Here is a 26,844-nt window from a genome sequence, read left to right as displayed (position 1 = left end):
GAACCCAATTAGCCGGATCATGATTAGCACGATGATATCATCTTGGATGTGTCATTTGATCTCGGATGTAATAAGCAACGTACGAAGAACGAGCCCCAGACATACAATATTATATTATATTATATTATTTTCCGTTCCATTCTGTCTGAGTACTCGATTCTGATTGGATGGAATCTGATTGGTGTGTGTTCAAACCGTGCACAGGTAGTCTATCAGGTAGAGTTGTAGCTGATACAAATAAAAATAATCATCATTTTAACACTTTCAGTCAAATTTTGTGTTGCTAACATTAATCCTAGCTTTAACTTTTCAGTGTTGGCAAGTGACCATGGTATAAGCAGGATAATCCATGGCTAGGTGTGAATTTCACGATTTTAATGCACAACTTGGAGGCAAAGAACCACTTGACATAAAGTGCATTAAAATCGTGAAATGCACACCTAGCCATGGATTATTATACCTTCATTATTTTATTCTTGTGATTATTAAATGGAGTATGTCCTGTAATAGATTGTTTTATTCGTAATATTTTTTACATTAACATTTTTAATTGACTCCACAAAGATGATTTCCAAAAACGTTTAGCCACTGACAGGTGGAGACTGCATTTTGCTTTATTATTATTATTTTGATTATTTAAAGGGTAACTCTCACAAAATTGCAACCTAGGCTATTTTTGTTAATCTACCGAGTCAAACATTCGTGTAAAAGCATAATTAGAATGGAAACGCCACTTTTAAGATTGACCGTATTTTCGGTTTCTGTCAAATTGCCTTTTGAATGGGAGTGCTTGCGGCACTACAATGATAGCATCAAAATCGCTATTTTTAAAACGCTAAGAAGGCTCGACACAACATGAAACTGTGCTTGAAGTATCACCAGGGGCTCTACACATGAACTTGAGCATTGACAACATTGTTTGTGTACACAAAGTTTACTAAAAAGAAAGGTTTTGTACGACTCGCTTTATCAGTTAGTGTTTCCGGTGGCTGGAATTTTGTCAGTCAAAAGTAGTCGATCTCCGAATGCAACGTAATGAACTGAGCTTTCCATCTTAACTCTCCTCATGTTACGTTGCATTCGTAGATCAACTACTTTTGACTGACACTAACTGATAAAGTGAGTCGTACAAAACCTTTCTTTTTAGTAAACTTCTGCGTTTTGACTGAAAACGAAAATACGGTCAATCTTAAAAGTGCCGTTTCCATTCTAATTATGCTTTTACACGAATGTTTGATTCGGATAGATTAACAAAAAATAGCCTAGGTCGCAATTTGGCGAGAGTTACCCTTTAAAGGAGGTCAGCACCATGGTCTTAGTAGGTAGCACACAAACTTTGGCATATTCCGCGTGTACACAAGTTCATATCCAGTTTGCATCACTTGCTGATCTTATTCTTTTCTAATTCCCTTCTCCATTGTCTTATCAATAACAAATAAAGGGATGGAGAGAGAAATAAAGAGAACAACCTTTACAGAATATTTATAGTGTTATCAACAGCCTTAAAAGGTGCATGGATGTATTTAAAAAAATAATAATAATAATTTTCCTATATGACTGTTTTTATCGTTTCTGCAAAGATTTAAAGACCACCTGTGGTGAAAATCAAATTTTTAATGTTGTTTATATGTCTATGTGGTGTTTTTAATATGCTTTAAGACAAACCATGTGCAAATTCATAAGTCAACACCATTGCTTAGTATTTTCTCCTAAAACTGCTTTGGAAAGAAAGACTGTTGATATGAAAAATCAGGTACTTTTAGCAATTTAGTGGGTGAATTATGCTATATGATGTATATTATGTTGTTATGATGAACTATATGCCTTTCTTCACTAACGTTCTAAGCTGTTCACAGTGTTTCTAAAGATGCTGAATTTTTAGAAGGAAGCTGTCTGACTCTGAGATGGTGAGCGGGAACATGCTTTGTGTAACATTAGCTGTTTGATCACGTAGTCAAGCAAAAGGCTAATCATATTTACTACCGGTATGTGTCCGATGTTGTAGAGAGCGATACATAAAACGCATTACCATTCTGATACATCGACATAGACGAGCCCATATGAGTGGAAGCGGGGCTCATTTGCATATGTATGGGTCTGCGTATACTAAATGAAGCAAGTGTGTAGAGTTACATTCAAGCTATTTTTAGGCATGAATAAAAAAAAACATTTCACAGGGTTGATCAAAGAGGAGTTTTAAGGGTATAAAATTATTGACTACAGGGGCACTTTAAATGAAAAGAAAGAACTGTTAACATTGTATTACAGTCAAATGAGCGCAACAAATGCAAATATAACTCATTATAATCAGTGATGCTGTCTACACTGGATGCAGTGCAACACGACACGACACGACACGACAAATCCCCAACAGTAAACTGATGCAGTCAGCCTCAAGCTGTTGTGGCAGTAGCGTTCGGTGTAGAAAGGGTGCAAAAATATATGATATAAATAAACAGCCCAGGGTTTAGCAAAAAGTGTGCACCTAAGCTAAACTGTCATGACAAATAACTGTGTATAAACTAGCAAGACATTCATTTGAAGATTTAGCAGAGTTGCAGTACAGTTTAAGTGTTTCTGGATAATGGAGTGGGTTAAAGGTCTTTTCAGAAAGCAGTAAAATATATTGAAAGCATCTTCCCTTGGAGCATGAGTGGTTTTGATGCACTAAATTGCTGTGAGGTACAAGATGTTCCATTATAATCAATGCAGACCCAAGTTGCAGTCATAAGTCTAAGCCTTTTAAGAGCTGGAAAACCAAAAAGAGTTTTTTTGTTTTACTGTATTCTGGATGTATGCCAGAGAAGATCATGAATAAAAGTTAGAGTAGAGACCTGAAGAGGGGATTTAGGAGGGATTTTAAATAGGACCATTTGGTATTAGAAACGTGAAAGAATTAAAAAATATACAGTATTTAAATTTGGATGACAAGGAGTACAGCATAAAAAACATTGTTAGAAGACCTGGTTTTCTACCCTGCACATCATATTGCTGTTTAGATCCAGTTTAAGAGACTCGCCTGAACTGCTGATGTTGCTGGTTTTAGGACAAAAGGGCAAAAAAAGTGCAGACACTATAGCAGAGGCATTAGACAGGCATCACAAAGAGTCAGTGTGGAAGTCAAGCAAGGTAAAGGTTAGATACAAATCAAGTGACATTAGGACAGAGGGACAGACATGGAGAGAAAAAGAAAAGGGACACAGATCTTGACTCAGATATCGGGGAAAAAATCTATGTGCTGGCTTCAGGAAAAATTGCATGCAAGCTACAATAACCTTGAGCTATTGGAAACCCAGCTTGATTTTGTTGCAAATAAACACTGTTTTTGTCAAACCTTCCGTCGTAGAATGAATTTCATTAAAGAATCCTCAGAAATGACAGCTTTGCCGACTTTAGGCATATAAGTCAGTTTATTATTCTTTTAAAAGGAAGATTCATGCATGTCTTCTCACTATCACTTCCCAATGACATGTCACCAATCCCCCTGCCATCGCCAATTTTACATTGAATTCATACCAAAAGAGTGATTTTTATTTCACATTTGTCAGTTCTGTGGTATTAAAAGACGAGATAATTACAGGTGTAGCAAATTAGCTCAAAGGGAAATATGAATAATTAATCATAACTTGTTAATTAATTATAAATATTTAGATCAGTTAATCGAATTAACTTCATGTAGCTGAATTAATATTACCATCAATTAATCTGTGTGTTCGTCCAGCGAACAGTAAGTATTGATCGTCTATCAACTCTTCAGAAAGGATATTTTCCGTGGCCATATAATTAATTAATTAATTAATTATAAATATTTGGATCTGTTAATCGAATTAACTTCATGTTGCTGAATTAATATTACCATCAATTAATCTATTCATCGAGCGAACACTCCGTATGATCGTCTATAAGCTCTTCGGAAAGGATATTTTCCATGGCCACAGAAAAATAACTTTCTTAGCATATAGCTGTGATCATAATCGTAAAATTGACATTGATTTATAAGCCGACCAGAATCAACTGGCGTGAATGTGCACAAAAGTTTTATTTAACTAAATCACGAACACATATCTAATCTAAACAAACACATACACACAATCATGCACACGTGATTAGAATGGAAAGTGAAAGGCACTGACAAACCAGAACAGAACAGAGGAATGAAGCTATGTAAAGAGTCATTTAACAACCTGGAAGAACCATCAGTTCCTTACTACAAAGCTCCTTTGTTAACAAAGGGGTTCACAACTTTAGCTAAACAGTGATTTAGCATATTGCACGATACTTGCAGTTGCCTTAACTGTAGAAGAGCGTCCGGACATAGAGTCGCAAGGAAAAAGTCTTGATAGTTCGGTCCGATAGTGCTGAAGTTGCAATCGATTTCTTCCGTGTTGAATGAAGAAGCGATGGTGAACTTGTGGAGTTAGTTCACTCTGTTATGGTTGAGGAAGGTACACATGGCTCGATGTGTGTGGAGCCTGTCGGCCATTGTGAAATTTGGTGTACCACAAGGCTCAGTACTAGGACCGTTGCTGTTCACTCTGTACATGCTACCCTTGGGAGATATCATTAGGAAGCACGGCATTAGTTTTCACTGTTATGCTGATGATACGCAGCTCTATATTTCTTGACACCCTGACGAAACTTACCAATTCACAAAATTAACGGAATGCATAGCTGATATAAAAAACTGGAACCGGGAACACTTCCCATAAATCCTGATGTACTTGTTACATCATAAGAAGGATGCCGTCTACGCTAATATTATTCTCTCTGTTTATCCAAGGTTTACCGCTGTCCGCCGGATCCAGGCCGTATCCAGATCTGATGAAGGACCTGCGCCTGGACGCGATGACAACGCAGTCCTGATGTGTCAACCAGTCCCTCCCCTGTGAAGGCTTCCTTCCCTTCCCTTTACCTCAGTACAGATAAAATGTTGTCGGGATAATTCCGGTTTGTGTGGCTACGCAGACGTGACAAAAAATTCTGTATTTTTAAGGCCAGACAAGTAGTTTATTGAGGGTTGATTTGTAAAGAAGGACTACATGCCTGCGCACTTAATATATTCAAACGCGCATACCTTTGGACTAAACACGTAATGCGCATGTGCGCGACGTCTGCATTTTCGCTGGTTTGCGTTTGACTTTGAGCAGAGCGCATTAAGGATTTTCCTGTTAGAATGGTGTTGTGTTTGCGGCCCCTATGCTAATAACTAATGATCTTCGCAACGGAAGTGAATCAATCAATCAAAACTAACTTTAGCTGGATGATAACTTTATCCTAGAGCTGTTGTAAAGCCTAAACAATCTGTTATGGTAATTTCCTATTATCACTGTAAAGCTGCTTTGAAACAATCCATATTGTTAAAAGTGCTATATAAATGAAGGTGACTTGACTTGACTAGGCTTTTTTTTATGTTCCACAGAGTTTTGGCTTGACCAATGAGAAAAGTTCAAATTTTTTGGTTTGAAAAGCTGACTCATTTGCATAATTGGCGTAAGATGGCAGTTTGTGTCCATTTATACTCTGATAAATACAACAAACACACACAGCATTATGAGAAGGTGAGTTCCACCAAAGTATGAGTCATTAAACAAGGGATAATTTGATAGGAGACACCACCTATATGGGGCTACATTAACTAGTAGTCCTATCATCAGGCATGCATAGCACTAGACAATTTAAAAAGACAATATACAAACAGTAATAATACACAAAATGTACTGGGGAAATGCATGTTCATTCATTAGACAGATTTGTCAGAATTCCATTTCTAGGAATTCCAGAGAATTCCATTTCTATGGGACTGCATGTCAGTTTCCTGTAGCCTGTACTGTTCTCTCATTGAGAACAATCAATGTCCCAAGTGTCTTTGAAGTGTATGAGTGGAGCAAAAGGGTGATAATTCACAGCGGGGGAATCAGACATCATGTAGCCTGCCTGGGTGAGGGGTTTGAAGATTAAGTGAAACAATAGTGTGTTTGATCGGTCCAGTCGTTACACAAGGCATGGAATGACAGTTAGCATTGTTTCCATGACAACATTTATAACATCAAGCAAGGTAGTTTTCATGTAGTATATGGATGATTATTGGTTACATATTTCTTTTTCAGCTTTATCTTTTTGTGTTTTTTGGCAATAAAGAATTGTCAGCTAAGTCCTATAACAATGTTTGTTATTATTGCTAATTTTCAGACAACAGCTATGGAACAATAGGATAGCCATTTGTTTCATAGACAGACAGACAGACAGACAGACAGATAGATATACAGTAGATACTGTAGATAAAATGTGTTACGCTGCACAATAAACGCAGCAACATAGGACTTTGCTTTGTGTGTGTACTGTGGATGTACTGTAAATGTGTGTAGATAGATAGATAGATAGATAGATAGATGGATAGATAGATAGATAGATAGATAGATAGATAGATAGATAGATAGATAGATAGATAGATAGATAGATAGATAGATAGATAAATAGATAGATAGATAGATAAGTGTAATTCTTTAAAGCATGACATGTTTTTATAATATAACAAATACTTTTTAAAAATGTGTTAAGAAACATATTCATGAACGTACTCTTTTCAAGTACAATTAAGTGGCATTTTATTTCATTCACATTATTTTATCTGCAAGTACAGTTTTTATATACCTTTAAGATTTGAAGACTACTAGTGCACATTCAATAAAATTAAGCACACATATTTTTCACAAGAGAAATTACAGTTTCCTTAAAGTTTGTGCTCCTTATTGCAGGTTATGTGAATGTTATGTTGTTTAGTGTGTACTGATTCTGCCTACTGACGACCTGACGCATTTTTCATACTAGAGACTCTGTTGTTCTTGTCTCTTCTTGTTTGGCATCTGGGCCGTCCACTTCTCTCTCTGTCCTGATGTCTGATCCAGTTTGATCTTCTCTCAAGACAGAAGCGCACACCCATGCCTGGAATGGAAACGCTAGTGTAATCAAATAATATTTTGTAATTTCCACACTTTATTAAGTAGAAGTGAACCGTTCAACTCTGCAAAGGCGATAAGAAAGGTGTTTCTAGCACATTGCAGCAATTTTAAAAGATGTGGTGATGGAGTCTTTCAATGGTGGACTGGAGTAACTGTCACGTTTAGTCTGAGTTTGAGTTTTGTTTGAGCTGTATTCTTGGGGCCTATAACATGAAGCCGGTTTAGGTGGATAGCCAGATATGTTTCAGCTTAGTGAATGCCAACCCTAGGGTTTAGACACCATGAAAGTGGCTCAGCTTTTAGTGGTGTTCATCGCCATTGTTACATGTTCAAGTCTCCTTATACCTACATTTAACTATATAAGCTAACTTCACAACTTTCACTTGCACAATATATTTCGTCTTGCTGTGCAAGTGCATTTATATATACTGCTCAAAAAAATTAAAGGAACACTTTGAAAACACATCAGATCTCAATGGGGAAAAATATCATGCTGGATATCTATACTAATATGGACTGGGTAATGTGTTATGAACGAAAGGATGCCACATCGTTTGATGGAAATGAAAATGATCAACCTACAGAGGATTGAATTCAAAGACACCCCGAAAATCTAAGTGAAAAAATGATGCAGCAGGCTTGTCAATTTTGCTGAAATTTCATTGCAGCAACTCAAAATGGTACAACGTGATGTCAGATGGACCGAAACACAATGTCCCAGAGGTGTTCTATTGGATGTAGGTCAGGTGAGCGTGGTGGCCCTTCAATGGTATCATTCCTTCATCCTCCAGGAACTGCCTGCATGCTCTCGCCACATGAGGCCGGGCATTGTTGTGCACCAGGAGGAACCCAGGACCCACTGCACCAGCATAGGGTCTGACAATGTATCCAAGGATTTCATCCCGATACCTAATGGCAGTCAGGGTGCCATTGTTTAGCCTGCAGACCCAGGTGAAAAAGACTTCCTATTAAATATATAAAAAATGTACTTGAGTATGTTTTTAGTACAATACAAATATACTTTAATGCATTTTTAATACATTTAACAGTACGTCTTTTTCACCTGGGGAGGTCTGTGCGTCCCTCCATGGATATGCCTCCCCAGACCATCACTGACCCACCACCAAACCGGTCATGCTGAACGATGTTACAGGCAGCATAACATTCTCCACGGCTTCTCCAGACCCTTTCCTGTCTGTCACGTGCTCAGGGTGAACCTGCTCTCATTTGTGAAAACCACAGGGCACCAGTGGCGGACCTGCCAATTCTGGTGTTCAATGGGAAATGCCAATCGAGCTCCCTGGTGCTGGGCAGTGAGCACAGGGCCCACTAGAGGACGTCAGGCCCTCAGGCCACCCTCATGAAGTCTGTTTCTGATTGTTTGGTCAGAGACATTCACACCAGTGGCCTGCTGGAGGTCATTTTGTAGGGCTCTGGCAGTGCTCATCATGTTCCTCCTCGCACAAAAGAGCAGATACCGGTCCTGCTGATGGGTTAAGGACCTTCTATGGCCCTGTCCAGCTCTCCTAGAGTAGTTGTTTGTCTTCCTGGAATCTCCTCCATGCTCTTGAGACTGTGCTGGGAGACACAGCAAACCTTCTGGCAATGGCACGTATTGATGAGCCATCCTGAAGGAGCTGGACTGCCTGCGCAACCTCTGTAGGGTCCAGGTATCGCCTCATGCTACCAGTAGTGACACTGACCCTAGCCAAATGCAAAACTGGTGAAAAACAGTCCGAAAAGATGAGTATGGAAAAAATGTCAGTGGCCTCCACCTGTAAAACCATTCCTGTTTTGGGGGTTGTCTCACTGTTGCCCATCTAGTGCACCTGCTGTTAATTTAATTAACACTAAAGCAGCTGAAACTGATTACCAACCCCCTCTGTTACTTAACTGACCAGATCAATATCCCAGGAGTTTAACTTGACTTGATGCTATTCTCTGATTAACAAGTGTTCCCTTTATTTTTTTGAGCAGTGTATTTTATATTCTTCAATCTTTGGCAGAATAGAGAATTGAATCATGCGGACTGTCGCAAAAAAATGAATTGCATCTTTCAAGGCATTTGATAGGCTGTTTTCTACTGATGTCACACTTTCATGTGCGCACACTCCGGATCAAAGCCTGAGTCGACAGAAAAAGCTGATGATTAAAGTCATGGTACCAACGAAGCTTGATTGGATTGGTTTGGTTTTATCAACTTGAAACTAATCCTGTAACCCCGAGTTTGCCCCCAAACTACCATCAATGGTATGAGCAGCAGATTTTATTCTTTCCTGTTTTGTTTCCTGTGCTAGTATTTGTTACCAAGGTTATTCATTGTTTGATTAATGCACTGCACCTGTTTCTCATTTCTTTTCATTGGTCTACGTTTGTATATATAGCCTTGTGTTTGTAGTGTCCTTCGTCTGATCTTCAAAGTTAAGAGGTTGTTCTTTTTGCTGAGTTTTTGTATTTTGAGATTCTGAGTTTGTCTTTATCTCAACTGTTGCGACTAGATCCAGCCTTTATTTTGAAACTCAATATCTTATTTTTATCTTCAACCAGCTGTGACAGTAACAGTAAAATAGGACTTTTCTTTGTGTATGTGTGTATACATGAATATAGATAGACAGGGTCACCATGATTTTGCCAAGAAAGACATGTTCCTTTGTCAACATATTGTAGCCGGGCTTGGGGAAAAAGGAGAGAAAACACGCAAGTGGAGGGTGCACTTTATTTCTTGTGCAAAAGTGAGGATTGAAGAAGTATTGGTGCTCTTGTGCTTCTGTTGTGAGAGTGCTGGAGAAAGTGGAGTGAAGACCGCAAACTTCAGCCAGACAGCAGGGAGTTAGCTTGACCAGCAGAGAGTTCTATCAAGGCTTCTAGGTTCCTTCTCATTAATCACTCTCTGAAAGACATTAGTGAATGTCTGGGAGAGCATAAAGGCTCTACTGGCCTTTCTTCACTGGTGTTTATATGGCCGCAGTGATGAGTTGGTCGATGGCCGTCAGGTGTGTGCATTGATTGCTGGTCAGCTGCTCTGTATGTGTTGCCTGGGTGACTGATGTCAGGATGAAGGGAGATAGCTGTCAGGTGTGTGTGTTGATTGCTGGTCAGCTGCTCTGTGTGTGTTGCCAGGGGCGACTGATGTCGGAACGATGGTAGTCCGCCACATTATATTGTAATTATTTAGTCCTAACCATATCCCTACCCATAATTTATCCCTAAAATCAGTGAGAAATGATAGGTGAATAACACTGATGTTGAAGCACTAACCTGATGGTAAGCCTAAACTTGACATAAACTGTAAACCTTTCCCTCAAATCTGATTGGTTGTTTGGAATGTTAGTCCAGGATCAAGAAAGATGTTGATCCAGGAACATGTTGAACTTGGTGAAATCACAACAGACAGAAAGACAATTTGTACAAAACAAACATAGAGGGCAGAGGTCATGATGAGATGGGATGTTTGGAATAGAGACTGAGTAGTACTTACCTGGTGATTGTAATCTCTGGGGAAATTGGTTTTTATACCCATAAAAAAAAAAATATATATATATATATTGAAATATATTTTAAAGTGTCAAAAATATATGTGGCATATATTCCAAATACATTGAAATATATTTGCATTGTTGTTCACTTATATTTATCATTTTGAAATATATTCTGAAATATAACAAAAATATATGATGTTAAGTGTGAAATATATTTACATTTATAACATGTAATGTAAAATATATGACAAAATATATTCTGAAAATATATTTCAAATATATTTCTTTTGTGTATGGGTAAGAAGATATTACCACAGAATACAATGCCCTCTTTATGTCCGTCTATTATTTCCATCATCAGAACTTTCTCACCCACTCACACTGTCCTCCTGTCTCCCTCTCAATGTAGTTTGTCTTTTTTTATTTAAAGCTCTCAGAGAGTTCACTGCAATCCACCCTCCAAGAAGGTGTTCACTATTCTTTGGTGAAAACTAGGAAACAAGCAAATGACACAATATCAATTAGGTTTAGTGTATGTGGAGGTGGGCGATGTATTCATGTTCACCTCAGCTAAACATTTAGTCTTGTGTGATGCACAGAGGTTTGTGAAAAAATAGCTTTAATGATGAGAAAAAAATGCCTAGAATTCCTGATTAGTTCCTCTGACCATGAAATGAACTACAAATGAAAAAATTCCCGTTATATTTTTTTGCTCATTATCACCAAGGAGTGGGTTTCAACCTGCGGCAAATATGAATTGTGAATTTTTTCCGGTAAACACGGCCATTTGTAATTTGAATGTGTCTAGCTTCCGGTGTCATTCGCTTCCAGTTATTTTTAGCAGTACAAAACAGCTCGTTATGCTGCTTGATATTGCAAACTGGTATTTCTTACCATTTTATTTAAATGTATTGTCTAAATTATAAAACACGCTTGTTTGTAGCACAAACAGTTTTCTGCACTTTGATGCATTCTTCTCGTTATTTATCTACACTCTCAGAAAAAAAGGTACAAAAGCTGTCACTGTGGCGGTACCTTTTCAAAAGGTACACCTTTGTACCTAAAGAGTGAATTTAAGTCCCTCAAAGGTACATATTGGTACCAAACATGTACATATTAGTACCTAAATGGTACATTTAGAACCCTTTTGAAGGGTACTGTCCCAGTGACAGCTTTTGTACCTTTTTTTCCTGAGAGTGTATAGCGGCTAATAAATTGGAAGTCTCGCACATTCACAGAATACACCACGTCGGTGTATGAATGAGTGAATGTGAGACAATATGTAAAGCGCTTTGGTGGCCATGGGTCTGTTGAAAGCGCTATATAAATGCAGTCCATTTACTTTCGCATTGAAAAATAAGGTGGATTGGTGACTCTTTTTTCAGAGAGGTTTTTTGTTGTTTAAAGGAATAATTATAACTGTACATCATCTGACAGCTGCTACTCAAGGTTGATAATTTGCACAAGCTGGATCCTTTGTGGCAAATGCCATCCTCCCATTTCCAGCACCTGCCTGCCATTAATGCATAAAACTGCCGAACAGTCATAAGCAGTGAAATTACTATTTTCAAAATCTATTACTTGTGAATTTCCAGCTTTGAAAGTTGCACTTTTCCTCACATCCAACACATAGCAGTAATTGTCAGGATACAGGCAAGGAGACAGAGGTAAGTGAATCCAAACACAGCTTTATTCAAGTTGACAATAGTGCAAGGTGAGTATTCAGTGAGTTCAAATGCAGATTCAGTGAAGATCACTTGGTGCAGGGCAGACAGCAGGTAAGCATGTTCACTTCAGGTTTGTAGATACCAAACAGTCACAGTTCATAAATACTTGTCTTTTCTCTTTCAGATGCAGTCAATAGCAAGCTCGGAGGAAACACTGGAAGCTCGGGAGAATAACGGATCACAGGCAATAGGAAATCGAACAGGATTCCTGGAGTTAGCAGAACAATGACACAGAGGTTAGTGTTTCACAGGTGAGTATACGTTACATCTTGGACACATCAGATGTTCAGGAGACAACGGATCATGGTCTGTTCCTGTTGGAGGCTTGACAAAGAACTACTTCTTCTTCTTCTTCTTCTTCTTCTTCTTCTTGTTGTTGAGTTTTTTGGCGGTTGGCACACAACGTAATGGTGCATTACTGCCACCGACTGGTATGGAGTGTGGATCTGAATGTCTATTATTTACTTTATTCTAAACAAAAATAAATAAATAAATGATAACAATTGACAAAGAACTGGGGCTATGGTGAGTGTTTTATAGTGCTGGATAATGACTGTGCTGATTGGGAACAGGTGCGAGTGATTAGTAATCCGGAGAAAGTGAGTGCAGGTGCGCCAAAGAGGATCCTGGGTATTGTAGTGTATGACAGAGCCAGGGAGAACCAGGGAAACCGTGACAGTAATTTTGTGATATATTATTATAATTTTAAACAACTGTTTTATGTTTCAATATATTTTAAAGTTTTATTCTTGTGATGGTAAGCTGAATTTTCAGCATCATTACTCCAGTTTTCAGTCATCACCCCACAAAGAAAAGGCAATGAAATCTGAACAAAACCTTTTCTTTTTTTTCTGTTACAATACAGGTTTCTCTTAGTGTAGGAAACCAATTATGAGCAGAGAATCAAGACTGTATGGGTTTATATTTACATTAAATTGGCAGCACTAAAAAACTAATTACATTCACACAGTGAAAGAATTACATTTAAATTGTTAACATTGTTACAATTTTTTTTTTTTTTTTTTTTTTTTTGGAAATGTTCCACTGGCCTTGGTTAACACCTAAAATCATGTCATCTTTTTATATAGCTCCAAGCATCAACAATGGCCCTAGCTGAAATATATATATTATTCAGCATCTAACAAAACTCTCCTGTACTGTTTTTTTTTTTTAAACAGAGTAAGATATTTCTTTAAATACGCTGAAAGATCACTCAGTGTGATTGAGTCAGCACCAAAAATGAGAAAAGACAGTTATGTTTATGTATACAAATAGTATCAAATTGAAGACGACTCAAAATAATGATCCACGTCATGACATTATCTGGGTGCATTGGTGCATATGTTATTTGACATATCTTATTTGCATATGTGAGTGAATATACACAAACAGTGGGAACAAGCCTGGGAAATCCTGACTTAAAGCTACACTGTGTAAGATTTTCTCCCATCTAGCGGTGAAATTGTTTATGACTACCAACTGAATATTACTTTCTAGCCCCTCCCATTCCGAGGGCGTTTTAACTCCTACGGTGGCCGTATTATTTCAAATCTGCCGGCAGTCATGAGTAATCTCCCCCTTGCATTCGTCACGGTGCCACTGAGTGTAAAAACGCAAAAGACGAAGCTTGAATTTCCAGGTATGTCCCTCTTTGGCTAATGTATTTTCAAGATGGAGGCGCAACATGGCTGCCGCCATTCGAGCGACTCGCTCATATATTCTAAATGGCAGATTCTACGCTTACGAGAATACTTGATTAGTTGGTAGAAGTAATTACACTTTAATGAGCACATATAATTTTGAAAGAACAAAGTGTTTTTTTCTAAGAATCAACTTAAAAAACACTTCATGTTGTTGATAACAAAGAATGGAATATATTTTCTTTCTCTTTTATATCATTATGATATAAGATTATATCCTATTCAAATCAATGTGCTAAACGAGTTTGGTCAAAAGTAATCTAAAAGTAATCAAAATAGCTAGATTATTAACTGAAGTGTGTAATGTAATGGATTACGTTATTAACTACAATATTTGTCATGTAATTTGGCATCAGTAATGGACAACAATTTGTAAGAAATCTACCCAGCACTGTAGTGTATTTACTGGGAAATAAATGTCCCAAGTATCCTGAATTAAAGAATGAGAAGAAGTTTAATGAAAATCTTGTCAATCATGTAAGATTTGGGCCAAATTTTTCATCCGTATCTCAGTTTATATATAATGACAGACTTATTTTTGATGCTCTGGGGGGATGTTTTCCCTGCATGCCAACAGCCTGCATGCCTCAGGACTTACTGATAAAAGTGCAGATCTTAAGCTCTCCGGTATCAAGTAAAAAAAGATATTCAACAGCTAGATTGAAGGAGAGGGAATGGCAGGCCAGGAAGGTAATTTGTGTGAGGTGAACCTCTCATATATGATGACTACATGGTGAGGGCAGATATGATCCCATAGGGAGTGTGGTCTGGAGTACTGTGTTGTGTCTCTAGTGGTAGGAATAAAAGGTCATGAATTTCAGAAGGAGAGAAGTGTCATTTATGGGCTTCTTGTGATATAGCGTTGACGGATCCCCTGCTGACTGACATGAGCTGTTCCGCTTGTTAGGCTATGTGTTATTTCTAAGAACACATCATCATTTGCCAATACCATTTGCCAGTGACAATTTCACCTTCACCGTTTTCACTGTGGGGCTTATCCTCAATGATGCTCTAAAATCTGTAAAAGAACATCTAAGAAAATGTTTTTTGTTGTTGTTGGTATTTTGTTTATAAACAGTTACCCATATACTGTATATGAAGGATTTAGATGGACAGATTTCCCCTGGCTTCACATTGAAAATTCTGTGTAGATGCACATTGCTAGATATGGTCTATATATGGCTTCTGTGGTACGTTGCTGTCATTTGGTGTAATCTCTCGCATCAAGGGTTCAGAACTGGTTACATAAAAAAAAAAAAAAGTTTTTGTTGTGTGGTTCCGTTCCATCTTTCTGTCCTTTTAAATGTCCATGTTAAAAATGCACATGCAAAATCAACTGTTGGTAACAGTCAAATCACTAGCCAATTTGGCGTGATACTTACTATGTTTACTCACTTTGCTGGGGAAGTTTGTGTAAGCCAAATCTGCGCAGATTTAGTGCAAATATCATGATATATGAAATACAGCGTATTGCGCAGAATCTGCGCATATCTGGTTAACTTGAACATCCCCGTCACTACGCAACAAATAACGGGGCGCTTGTACATTTGCACTGAAACAATAGCAAAGATTAAAAAGCATTTGGTTAATAGGAAAGACATTGTTATTTTCCTGCATTCTACATTTGTTTTATGTTCTTTGTACTGTATTGATCTTTCCACCTAAAATACATTTTTGGTAAAAAATTATGGATCTTGTTTGAATAAGAAATGAATGTATGAAATCCAATTTTATAATATAAACTGTGACGTAGTTAATCTAGTTTATCTTTTTTTTCCTTTTGTGGATATATGTTCTGAATGGCCAGTATCTTAAAAATTTAGTAGCCAAATTGGCAGTTAATTTCAAACCCTGCACCTAATGTACGTCTCTACGATGATTGGTTGATATATACCAAGGGAGGCTAGGATGAAAGCGAAATACTCGATGGTGATTGGCTAATTTTTTTTAACCAAAAGTATCCAGCTATGGATTTGCCTTCAGACTCGCCCCTCAGCACAGTTTTTATATTGGCACATTCAAGGAAGAGTTCTGATGGTGAAATTACATAAAGAAAATACAAATTCTGTGACATGACATGAAATTAATAACTGGAAATTTGATTTACTTTAGTCAGTACTACTAGCCAATTTTATGAGGGGAAAAAAAGGATTTCACCTGTTTGTTTAAAACCATTACTTATTAAGGGCAATCATTGGATCACATTTATGCCATTAAAAACTTCCTTAAATGTACTAAAAGAATCACTAATGAAAGGGTTATAAATTCAATTAAATGATTCTCATCCCTAGTCAGACTAAATGATTTTCGCAGTGCAGTGGACCCATAAAAAAGCAATAATTCAGATATGTCAATTGAAATGAGTTTGTGCATCAATCACACCACACTTTCTGGTAGACTTTCTCCTGTGGCTGTTGTAGATGTGAGATAGAAGCAAGATGGCCCCTCTTAACCCCTGCTTTGTTCACTTCACAAGAGTCTCGAATGATGGTATACAGGAGTTTAGTGAGTCACATCAGCTTTCTGTGCCCGTGGGAAGCAAGCTCAGAGGTGGGTTTGTATTAGCTTCATTATTATTCAATGACAAAGTACTGCTCTGTTAATAGGCTTGCAGTCATCAGATGACCTCTCTTTGACGGCAGCTGGGACTTATATATTCCAGGAAAAGTTGTTGTTTTTTTTGTTCTATGTTCATATATGTTCGTGGAATTGATAATTGCATTCAGGGCCGTTTGAAGGAATTTGGGGGTCCCAAGCAAAATGGACATTGAGGCCCCACGCACGCACGCAAAGCCTACAGGAACCACAGCATAGCCATACAGTTCACCCACACTTTATATAAATAATTTTTTACAGTGCAAATACTGCTGTTGCATATACTGTGCATGAAATTTTAACATTTTCAACAATTGAACATTTGCAGTAACCTTGAAGTAACTGTTCAAGATCCATTGGTAACTTATAAAAATAATGTCATATTTGCATAAACTGTCACTACCGTATATCCCGACACTAGCACATTAAGATGAAAAAATCATGTTCCTCTGCCTCTTTCTGGTTAAATAATGTTTATAGATGGGTTACAAAGTATTTATTAAGTAAAAAGACTGTTTGCTAACAGTTAAATGACAACTAACTAAAGATTAAATAACAATTTACCATCTATTAATGATGGTTATTATAAAGTGTTACCGAAAAGATATGTTAGCATTTCCATATTTTGATATTAGAAGGGAAGGGATGCAGCTGCTTTCACAACTACCAATGCTTAAAAACATCCCGAGCTAATGTTTGATATGCACGGAATTTATTGTGTGGTTTTCCTAACCCCCATTTGGTAAATAGATTATCACGGTGGAATAGTTAGTATAGCATGCTATGCCACTTTCATCAAAACCTATTACAAAGCTATAGCAATGTCATGTCATTAAATACGATAAACAGTGATTCTGGAACAGATCTGCGTCTTCCTTATCCCGTTAAAAAAAAAACATATTACAGTATGTAACCATATTCCGTCCGTTCGAAAAAAAAGTTGCACTAAAGGCTGATTTATACTTCTGCGTCGGACCTACGCCGGAGCCTCTATGCTGTAGGCAACGCGTTGGTTTTCATTTATACTTCTGCGTCGTTGTCCACGTTGCGCAGAGGGAGCATGTGAAACCCGAGGGAGCGGTCCTAGCAGACCAATCACAGCGCTTGCGTCCGCGTAGAGTTGACGCGCTGTTACATTTTTGGAGAGGTGCACGTCAGGGTACGCCGAAGGGTACGCGCGCTACACACAGCCTACGACGTACCTACGGCGTAAGTTCGACGCAGAAGTATAAATTGGGCTTAACTGTTCGTTACAGCAGCATTTGCCGTCAGGCAGGTAGCTAACATAAACATATTTTTGCTAGCCTACATGCTGCAAAATTACACCATTTGTACAAGACAAGTAGAGCTATTTTATCCAGTGTAATTTATCACTTACCACTATCTTGTTTTACTTGCATAATTCCGCTTCATGATTACTGCCGAGGAGGTTTTGTATTTTGCCGGCAGCAGAGACGCGTGGTTGGCTGGCTGCTGTCAGCGACTACTGAGGGGGGATCCCGATAACAGTGTCATTGCACTTTACTGCATTGACTATCAAAGGGGCGCTCACACAGTTTGTCGTTGCATTTTATTCTTAACCAGTCGTTGTCTTGGCCCCAGGCCAGCTTGGTTTGCTTGCCTTGTCGCGACGGGCCTGATTGCATTGATAGGCAATCACTAAATACAAATACTCTCACTGCGATCAGATCCTGGATTACATTTTTATTCTATTTTTATTATTTTAGTTATCAGTTCTGCACATTTAGGTGTTTCATGTTACATTTTATGTAACATTGAGTATACAGGCCCCAAAATGCCATCTTGTAATGCCTTAAAAAGGTAACTGCAACAGTTAATGTAACAGCATGTTTTTAATAAACATTCCGTGTTTGGTGTTGGAGGTTACGATGTTCAAATAGCTAAAGATAAAGAAAACTGGCTTTTGCAACCTTAATGACTAGAAGGAGAAGTCTCCTTGACAGGTTGTCCCGCTCTTGTACCAGTAAACACATCATCAGAGAAGAGATGTCACTGCAAGCAGGAGGGGAGTTATTTTGATTAAAGAGGTACAGATGAATCATTTATAATAAACACTGCAATATTCAATTAAAAAAAATGTAATTATCCATTTTGATTTCATGGTGACTTTAAATTAGTTTTCCCCAAAATCATCTCTGTTTTAACTCTAAGCTAATGCTATTTTGTATCTCCAAAATCAGGCTTGCACAAAAAAACATTTCTGCATGTTTTTAGACTTTAACTGTGACCTAATTTACTAATTAGTAGGCATTAGTTGAATTCCTCATTGATGGGGACCGTATAGAATGCTCTCCACAATGCAACTGATTTCAGGTTGTAATGTCCTTTGTGGGAATATTTGAAGAGTTCAGATGCAAAAGCCTCTAAGTGCCATCTGAATTTTTTTTCTAGGATGATCATTTTTATCAAGCTTGTATATTTAAGTTCAGTAATTTCACTTAAAGGACAATTAATAGGTCATTTTCATTGCCATTTAAGTGAAATTACTGAAATTAAATGTATACGAGCTTGATAAAAAAAAAAGCTTGAAAGAAAATTTCAGATGGCACTTAGAGGCTTTTGCATCTGAACTCTTCATTTGATCATACGATACAGGCAAAACCTGACCACACCACGGCTCAACCCTTCATTAGTGACACATTTACTGCTCATTCATGTAAAAGCATTTTCATTTAGGACCTACATTACAATCCAAAACAATCCTTCTGCATTTGCATTTGCAACCATTTAGAGACTGACAATGGGATAAGGTTAATTAATTTTTTCCCCTTTTGGAACCAAAAAAGCAGATATCAGGCTCTCTGGATATCTGTTCATGGTGTTTTTAATGCAATTTTTTTTATTTATTTTTTTATATCAATGTCAGTCATACATGTTAGGAAGTTTAAAAGACATCTAATTTTTTTCACTCATTGTTAATGCTGAAAAAATGTCTAACAATTTCAGGATAATTTCTTAATATATTGCAACACATCAATCAGTCCAATGAAAGCAATCCAGTGAACGAACGAGGTTTTAAAAAAGTGTAATTTGCCATCACTGCTCGACTGTCACGCGCCGGTTCGCAATATCGCAGCATTCTAAAATTAATAAATGAAAGAAGGCACAATTTGTTATGAAACTTAAAAAAGGAACTTCCAAATGATCACATATGGAATTTAAGATATTATTTATGTACAGTAGCACTTTACTGCAAATAAAGGCTCCAATAAAAAGGCTGTCATATTAAATGTTATACCAAGAAGGACTTTTCAGAAAACTATCTATGATCGGATCATTTAAAGGTCACCCATAAAGGAAAACTTTGTCATAATTTACTCACCCTCATGTTGTTCCATAGTATTATTTTCCTACTATTGAAGTCAATGGGTGCCGTCAATGGGTGTCTGGTTACCAACATTCTAAAATATAAAAATAATATAGCAACTCAAGGACCCCAAACTGCCTAAAATAGTATTTAATAATACGATTTAAAAAAAAGAAAAAAAGATGAAAGGATTTTTTATATAATTTTTGTAGTATTTTCTCACATTTTTCCTCCTGTGTCATAACACAATAAACCAGCAAGCAACAGGACATTTTTGGTTGGATTTTGTACACCCTTACTGTTCTATGGATAGTACTTTATGTTTTATTATCTATCATTTTAGATGTCTGATGTACAGCTTGAAGAAGTCAAGAATTTATTCAGGGTTGTCTTAGCTTTCCTGATGATGGTCCTCATTTGGCACTGGAACACTTGCGTACAGTACTTCATATCTGCAATGGAAGAGTTTCCCCAAGACTGCTGGGTTATAAAAGAGAAAATTGAGGTATGTCTCATTTTTTATTGCTTATGCAGGCATTTGTTTGACATGATGTGTTCAACATGTCTTCCTTTTTTTCTGTTACATTTTGCAGAATACCTCGATCGGGGAAAAATACTTCTTTGCTTCCAGCTTTCTCTCAAATGGTCTGGAGATCAACTGACTTTTCAACACATATGCCGCACAATATTCTTTCCACATTAATTATTTTTTGAGAAATTATAATCAATCTGATAATCAGTCTTTGGTGCAGAAAAATGTCTCCTGAAATCTTTTTAAAACCTGTGATACAAAGTTAGTTAATCTATGATGTGCTGTTACTTTTAAGTGATCAGACATATGATTTCCATCTGCCAGACGAAAACAAAAAGGCAATGCCTTGGCACCCTAGCATTGTGGCATAAGGTTTTGCATGAGCTAACACCACTGAAGAACTGAAAAGAAAAAAAAGTAGTTTACATTGAACTAAAGTGATTCCCTTTTTTTTTTTTTTTTTTGGATGAACGGTGGATAGCTATTGCAAGTATGGTGATTGGATATGTAATGTGTTGTGCATTTATTTCTTGGGTGATCACAGCATTTGGGAGCATGTCTGTGAATCCATACAAGGTAAAGATGAATTTTAAGAGTTAAAATTAAAGCTGTTTGTATTTAAGTTTGTTTATTCAACAAATAAATACAAGGCGGCTCTGATGATATTATGCCATGATATATAAATATTTCAGATAAACCAGGTACAATCCTCCGCAATGTTCCAAAAGCTGACCAGAGTGTTGCGCCAGCGCACCACTGCCGAGTACAAGTGGCACTGGGATAAGGAGAACATCCTCAACATCGTGTCAGAACAGCTCAGAAAGGTTTCTAAGTGATTCATAAATATAAACTTCAGATAACACACAATATGTTTTTCTGCTGTTCAAACAATCATTTGGCTCAGACGGTATTTTTTTATAGAAATAATTCTTAATAGTGCTATGTTTTCTGTTTCAAAGGATATCATGGCAGAAATATGCTCCAACCTGTTGAACAAGGGCATGTTTTTGTCGCTTAAAGAGTTCACCGAAGCCATCTTGATGAAATTGAATAAAGAGTTCTTCAGTGCTGGTGATATTATCATTCATCAGAATGCTCAACCGGACAATATGTTCTTCATTGACTGTGGACGGGTACTTGTGAAGAACGAGGCTTTCCAGGTGGAGCTGTGTGATGGAGATTACTTTGGAGGTGATGTATGAGAAACTTGAAACTTACTGTTGTGTGATTCAGTTGAGAAGTAGTCTTGTGTAGAGTAACGGCATGAAGTCTGGTCCACATTGCAGTGCTAGTCAAGTCAAATTTAGCGCTTTTCAAATACACATTGTTTCAAAGCAGCTTTACAGAAAATCATGTTAAAGGACAAGTTCGGTATTTTACACTTAAAGCCCTGTTTTCAGATCGTTTCTGATGAAATAGAACGGTTAAGATTGAAATTTGGACACATGCTGCTGGCCCGAGAATTTTCGGTTTTTGTGGTAGCACCCCCCCACCTCCACAATGGCTGCATAGGTGCACTGGAACAATCCTTCCTAAAATGCATTAAACTTTTGTTTACAAAGACGTGAAACTCACAGAGTGGTGAGTGTTCACTGATATGCTTACACAAAAATCGCTGCAAAAGATGCTTTCCAACAGGTGTTTTACCATTCGTTGTAAAACTGTGGACCTATTTTTCCAAACGCCTCACACCCGTACATTCTTCCGTTGAGAGCTTGAATAATAGACAGTAATACCGTACCTCACAGCACATCCAATACAAGTCAATGGAGTTGGACAAAAACTACGATAAAACCTGTTGAAAAGCATCTTTTGCAGCGATTTTTGTGTGAGCATATCAGTGAACACCCCTGACCACTCGGACCACCCTAACCCTAACCCTAACCCATTGTGGAGGTGGGGGGGTGCTACCACAAAAACCGAAAATTCTCGGGCCAGCAGCATGTGTCCAAATTTCAATCTTAACCGTTCTATTTCATCAGAAACGATCTGAAAACAGGGCTTTAAGTGTAAAATACCGAACTTGTCCTTTAATGTTTAAAATATCTGAATTTCTGCATGCCTCTGATAGTCACATTTATCAGATAATATAGGCGATAATATAGTTTACATTTTGCAACAATACAAGCAATCAAGCAGTTGAGATCTGCTGTATACATTATGCTGATACTGTATGAATGCGAATAAAGTTGGACATGATTAAATATCCAACCTTTTGCAATGAAATAAAAAATCAGGCACCTGAGACTATTTAATTAGTTTCAGCTGCCCGATTTTTATATATATACATACACACACATAATAGATATATATATAATATACTATATACATGTTAATATATATTTTATATGTTTAAAAACAAGAACATTTGGACATCAAAACATGCACACTTAGAGCGGGTGTTTAAACTTTTGCCTTAAATGCAATTTGTTTCATATCAAAAGGAACCTCTTATCTGTCGCTACGTTGTCAGTGTCCTCTTTACTCCGCAATGTTTTTCACTGCATGAGAAAACAGACGTGTGGTGTGAGAGCGTGAGAACAGCGTCAATTACATGAGTTTCACACTCAGAAATGCTCAAAATTAGATTACAGAGCTTGCCAGATCAAGAAAATGTTTTCCCAGTTTTGTGTGCAGTATTGATCAGATGTTCAGTCAGATAATCTTTGCTGTGAAACTCCAGTGTGTTTTAGACAACCAGCCTCATACTCACCATTTTAAGTTTTTGTGTTTCTGCAGAGATCAGCTTCCTGATTGGTGGAAGGCAGTCGGCCACAGTTTCTGCGCTGACCACCTGCAGCCTTTTCACCCTGTCATTACGAGAGTTTCAGGAGATTGAGGAAGAGTTCCCACATGTTGTGAACGAACTGAGGGGAGCAGTTCAACAGCATAAAAATGATCTAGAAAGTAAGTCTTGCATTATCAGTTGCTTTCAGAGCCGGCCCAAGGCATAAGCGAACTAAGCGGCTGCTTAGGGCCCAATCGAGTTTTTTTTTTTTTTTTTTTTAACATATTAATTAACTTAAACAAGTGACATAAATGAATGATTTAATGACAAAATCAAGACAAGAAAATTCTGATTTCATGATCAATATACCTGCCTACAACTGCTGCTGTGTCTGCCAGTGTTTGAGTCATGCGCATAACCTCGCGTGCATAGACAATTCGTGCGCAAAGTCACGGTAATGTTAAGCCATATCACAAAAATTTGATTTGATCAGTGATTGATGATTGACATTTAAATCAATGATTTATTCTTTAAATGTAATAATATTCAGAACAGAACAAGAATAAAAAATAACTATAAACAAGCCAAAACAAAATAATTTAAAGTGAAAGTAAGCGGCGTTGGGCTCACGTATCTCTCTCATTAGAATCAAAATGTTTCAACATTCGCGATGTATTTGGATGGTAAACTATTCTTTATTATAGGCTTTGTACTTCACTCACGTTCCAATATCGACGGAAAAAATCATCCTCTTCACACGCGCAAAAATGTGCTTGGAAACATCACAGTGGAGAGGTGCTTACGCTGAATGTACGAAGTGTATTACTGACTATTTAAACAGAGCAGTGTAATTTTTATATGTTAGGTTGACTGCCGCGACGGCGACACGCGACGTTTCTATTTTTTTGCGACGTCGCACTGGAACAACAAACACAAAGTGTGGCAATGATAATCACAGGTAGGCTACTATTTATGTGCTTAATTTAATGTTAAAAGCATACAATGTGACTTTGAATACCATTTAGTGCTCCCAGCTTTGTAGCTGTAAAAGCAACAATGGATTCACCTCAGATCTCGAAATTAAACAAGTGGAAACAAGAACGTTCAAACTGTGAACAAACAAGTATATTCTTTGTTACGGCATAAGCCTTATGAGTGTTGTATTTGTATTTTGTGTATCTGTTTCTGTGCTCTGATTAGTTTCTTTCTCTTGTTCGGCTCCGCCCCTGCGCACCTGTGCCCCGTTGCTCTAAAGGCTCCTGTTGAGAATACAAGCGAAGTGTGAATGAGGCACACAGCACGGCTGTAATTAGTCGTATAATAACTGTTTAAACTGCACTTTGCCTCATGTCCTTTTGTTGCTTACCCCTTTTCCAACGAGCATTTTAAAAACAGGGGTTCGTAACATCTTTGACAGAGATTGTTTTAGTAACTCAGCCTATGTATTTTTTTATAATGTTTAAATGGTGTAATATTTGTGAAAAATGTTGTTCTCTCAACATAGGATCTCGAAGCCACGACATAAGGATGTCGTGGCTTCGAGATCCTATGTTGAGAGAACAACATTTTTGAACAATATGAGAACAATATGACGTTCCCACAAATTAATATCTCACGGCCAGGACAAAACTAATGGCGCTTTTCCATTGCATGGTACGGCTTGGTACGGTTCGCTTAAATAGTGCCACGTCAGTTGAGGATCCAAGTGAGCCGTACCGATACTAAAATGTGATGTGTAAAACACTGATTGGTCAGAGAGAATCGTCACTACCAGCATCATTGGATTTGCGACACGAGACACCAAACCCTCTAGAAACAAACTTGCATCCATCCACATGCCGAGAATCGATATGCTCCATTGCTTCTGCGTTGTGGGTTTATTTGTGTCGAGTTTGCAATGATGTCATGCAACTATAACAATCAGTCTATAATCCCACCCACTTTGAAGCGGTACTAAACTGCAGACTGGAAAAAGCAAACCATGCCAAAGTAAAGCTAGCCGAGTCGTACTACGCAGTGGAAAAGCGCCATATGTCCCCTCCCGGTCACCGTAGCTTTAATATACACGATAGAATCTTGACTTCTGTAATGTTACATATTTCCTTTCATAGAAATTTATTTCATAGAGAAAAAAAGTAGGATGTGACGAAATGACGAAGACTAATAACTGAAGCAAATCTAGAACATTTCGATGTCAGAATGATTTTAAGGCTTATGTTTGTTTATTAAAGGTGATGCGCTGTGTCTCCAAGTTACAGCAACAACGAGCAGTGTGTGAGAAGACAGACCAGCACACAGTGTTTTTGTTTATCATTTAATATTTGTTGAATTAGATTATTTTATTGTTTCATAATTTATTTATTTTTTAATAATATTTAAACTGCGTTTATAATTTTAGTTCTGTATCATTAAACAACATTATCTGTGCGCTTTTGGGATCTCTATTATATTCACACAGTCCTTTGGACACAAAGATGTCCGTTGAGAGATGTTGATAGAATATTTAACCCAAAATGAAACCACACTTGTCTCTGTCAAGCTCCAAAAAGGACAACAAGGCACCCTAAAAGTAGTTCTTACAACTAATCTACTGAAAATATAAAAGTATTTGAGATTTGCTTGCTACAGTACAGAGCTGTGTAACTATCTCTGAGTAAGGTTGATTAATTCATTCATCAAGTTATTAATTTGTTTTGTGATGATATCGCAAATTATGAAACCTGCAAGGTTTTGTTCAGTTTCTAACAATTTGGTGTGGCAAGCCGAATTACTTTTTGGCCATGAACCGTTTCACAGACAGGAAAAGGAATGTGAAGTGACCGTGTTATGTGCAATTTAGGGAAGGTTTTATCTGAAAGAGATAGAGCCACAATATTAGAACAGTAAGAAGAATAAAAAATGAAATAATTCAGATAACGGTGATCAGAAATTCAGAGAAACAAAGTGAACACTGCACCTGATTTTGGCAACGATTTTACCATCTGAGGAAAAACAATCTCGATGGCTCTGAACTCACCCTTTGGTTGTCAGCTGATCAAGGTGTTTGCAATCACAGCATTCTGATTGGTTGTGCTGTTGGAAGCAGCATCGTTGATGCTACATGAATGCTTGAATATTTGTTTATAGGCCTACACACACACACGTGTATAATAATTCGCATTTCGGGGTGCGGGTCCCTCTTGGTGTAAAAACTTGAAAAAAGAAAACTTGAAAAAAAAGCTTGAAAAAAACTGGAATGGTATCGAGTGACTTGATTGGAAATAGCAAATAGAGGTGAGCACATTTGCACTAATGGATTTGAAACACCACTTAGATTACTGGAGAAAAGCTTTCTGCTCTCAATAGTGTTAATTATAGTCAATGATGAGCACCTTTTAGAAGAGGGATAATGACGGAGGTTTCTGTATTTGAGAGTGTGTGAAGATTTCTCTATTATGTGCATTTTACAATAAAGGTTACAAAAAAGTATAGGACACGCTCATTCAGTTGATAAAGATGAAACAAAAAGCTACTGTTTATTATGTTCTCAATGTTCAAATGACCAATCATTTCAGCAATATGTATTATTTTCATAACAGGAATAAATATAGCTGCATTCGATTCTGCCGTATTTATACACACACATTACTGTTCAAAATGTTGAGTTTTTTTATGTTTTGAAACGAGTCTCTTATGTAATTTAAGTAATTAAAAAAAATAATAATAATCTATCTATTTTAATATATTTAAAAATATAATTTATTCCTGTTGTCAAAGCTGAATTTTCAGCATCATTACTCCAGTCTTCACATGATCC

General features: G+C 37.3%; 1 protein-coding gene across 1 annotated transcript; it reads left to right on the top strand.

The window, feature by feature from the left end:
* The first annotated feature begins 20,868 nt into the window (after positions 1-20,868).
* LOC311089055 (potassium/sodium hyperpolarization-activated cyclic nucleotide-gated channel 1-like) lies at positions 20,869-25,334 on the top strand. Its single transcript, XM_084123491.1, has 5 exons — positions 20,869-20,896; positions 21,013-21,144; positions 21,280-21,511; positions 23,060-23,227; positions 25,280-25,334. The coding sequence occupies exons 1-5, from the start codon at positions 20,876-20,878 to the stop codon at positions 25,324-25,326; spliced, it is 600 nt and encodes a 199-aa protein (XP_083979617.1). The 5' UTR covers positions 20,869-20,875; the 3' UTR covers positions 25,327-25,334.
* Positions 25,335-26,844: the final 1,510 nt, after the last annotated feature.

This window comes from Abramis brama (genome assembly GCF_963993115.1).
Source record: "Abramis brama genome assembly, chromosome: 9".
Classification (NCBI taxonomy): Eukaryota; Metazoa; Chordata; class Actinopteri; order Cypriniformes; family Leuciscidae; genus Abramis; species Abramis brama.
Note: the sequence above shows the minus strand (reverse complement) of the source record. Positions and strands in the feature narration are given on the sequence as shown.

Bases quoted from the DNA above. Each gene is read 5' to 3' on its own strand.
- LOC311089055 (XM_084123491.1), top strand. From the start codon at position 20,876: ATGTCTGTGAATCCATACAAG. The intron at 20,897-21,012 runs GTAAAGATGAAT...TAAATATTTCAG, and splicing joins TGTCTGTGAATCCATACAAG to ATAAACCAGGTACAATCCTC. The intron at 21,145-21,279 runs GTTTCTAAGTGA...TCTGTTTCAAAG, and splicing joins TGTCAGAACAGCTCAGAAAG to GATATCATGGCAGAAATATG.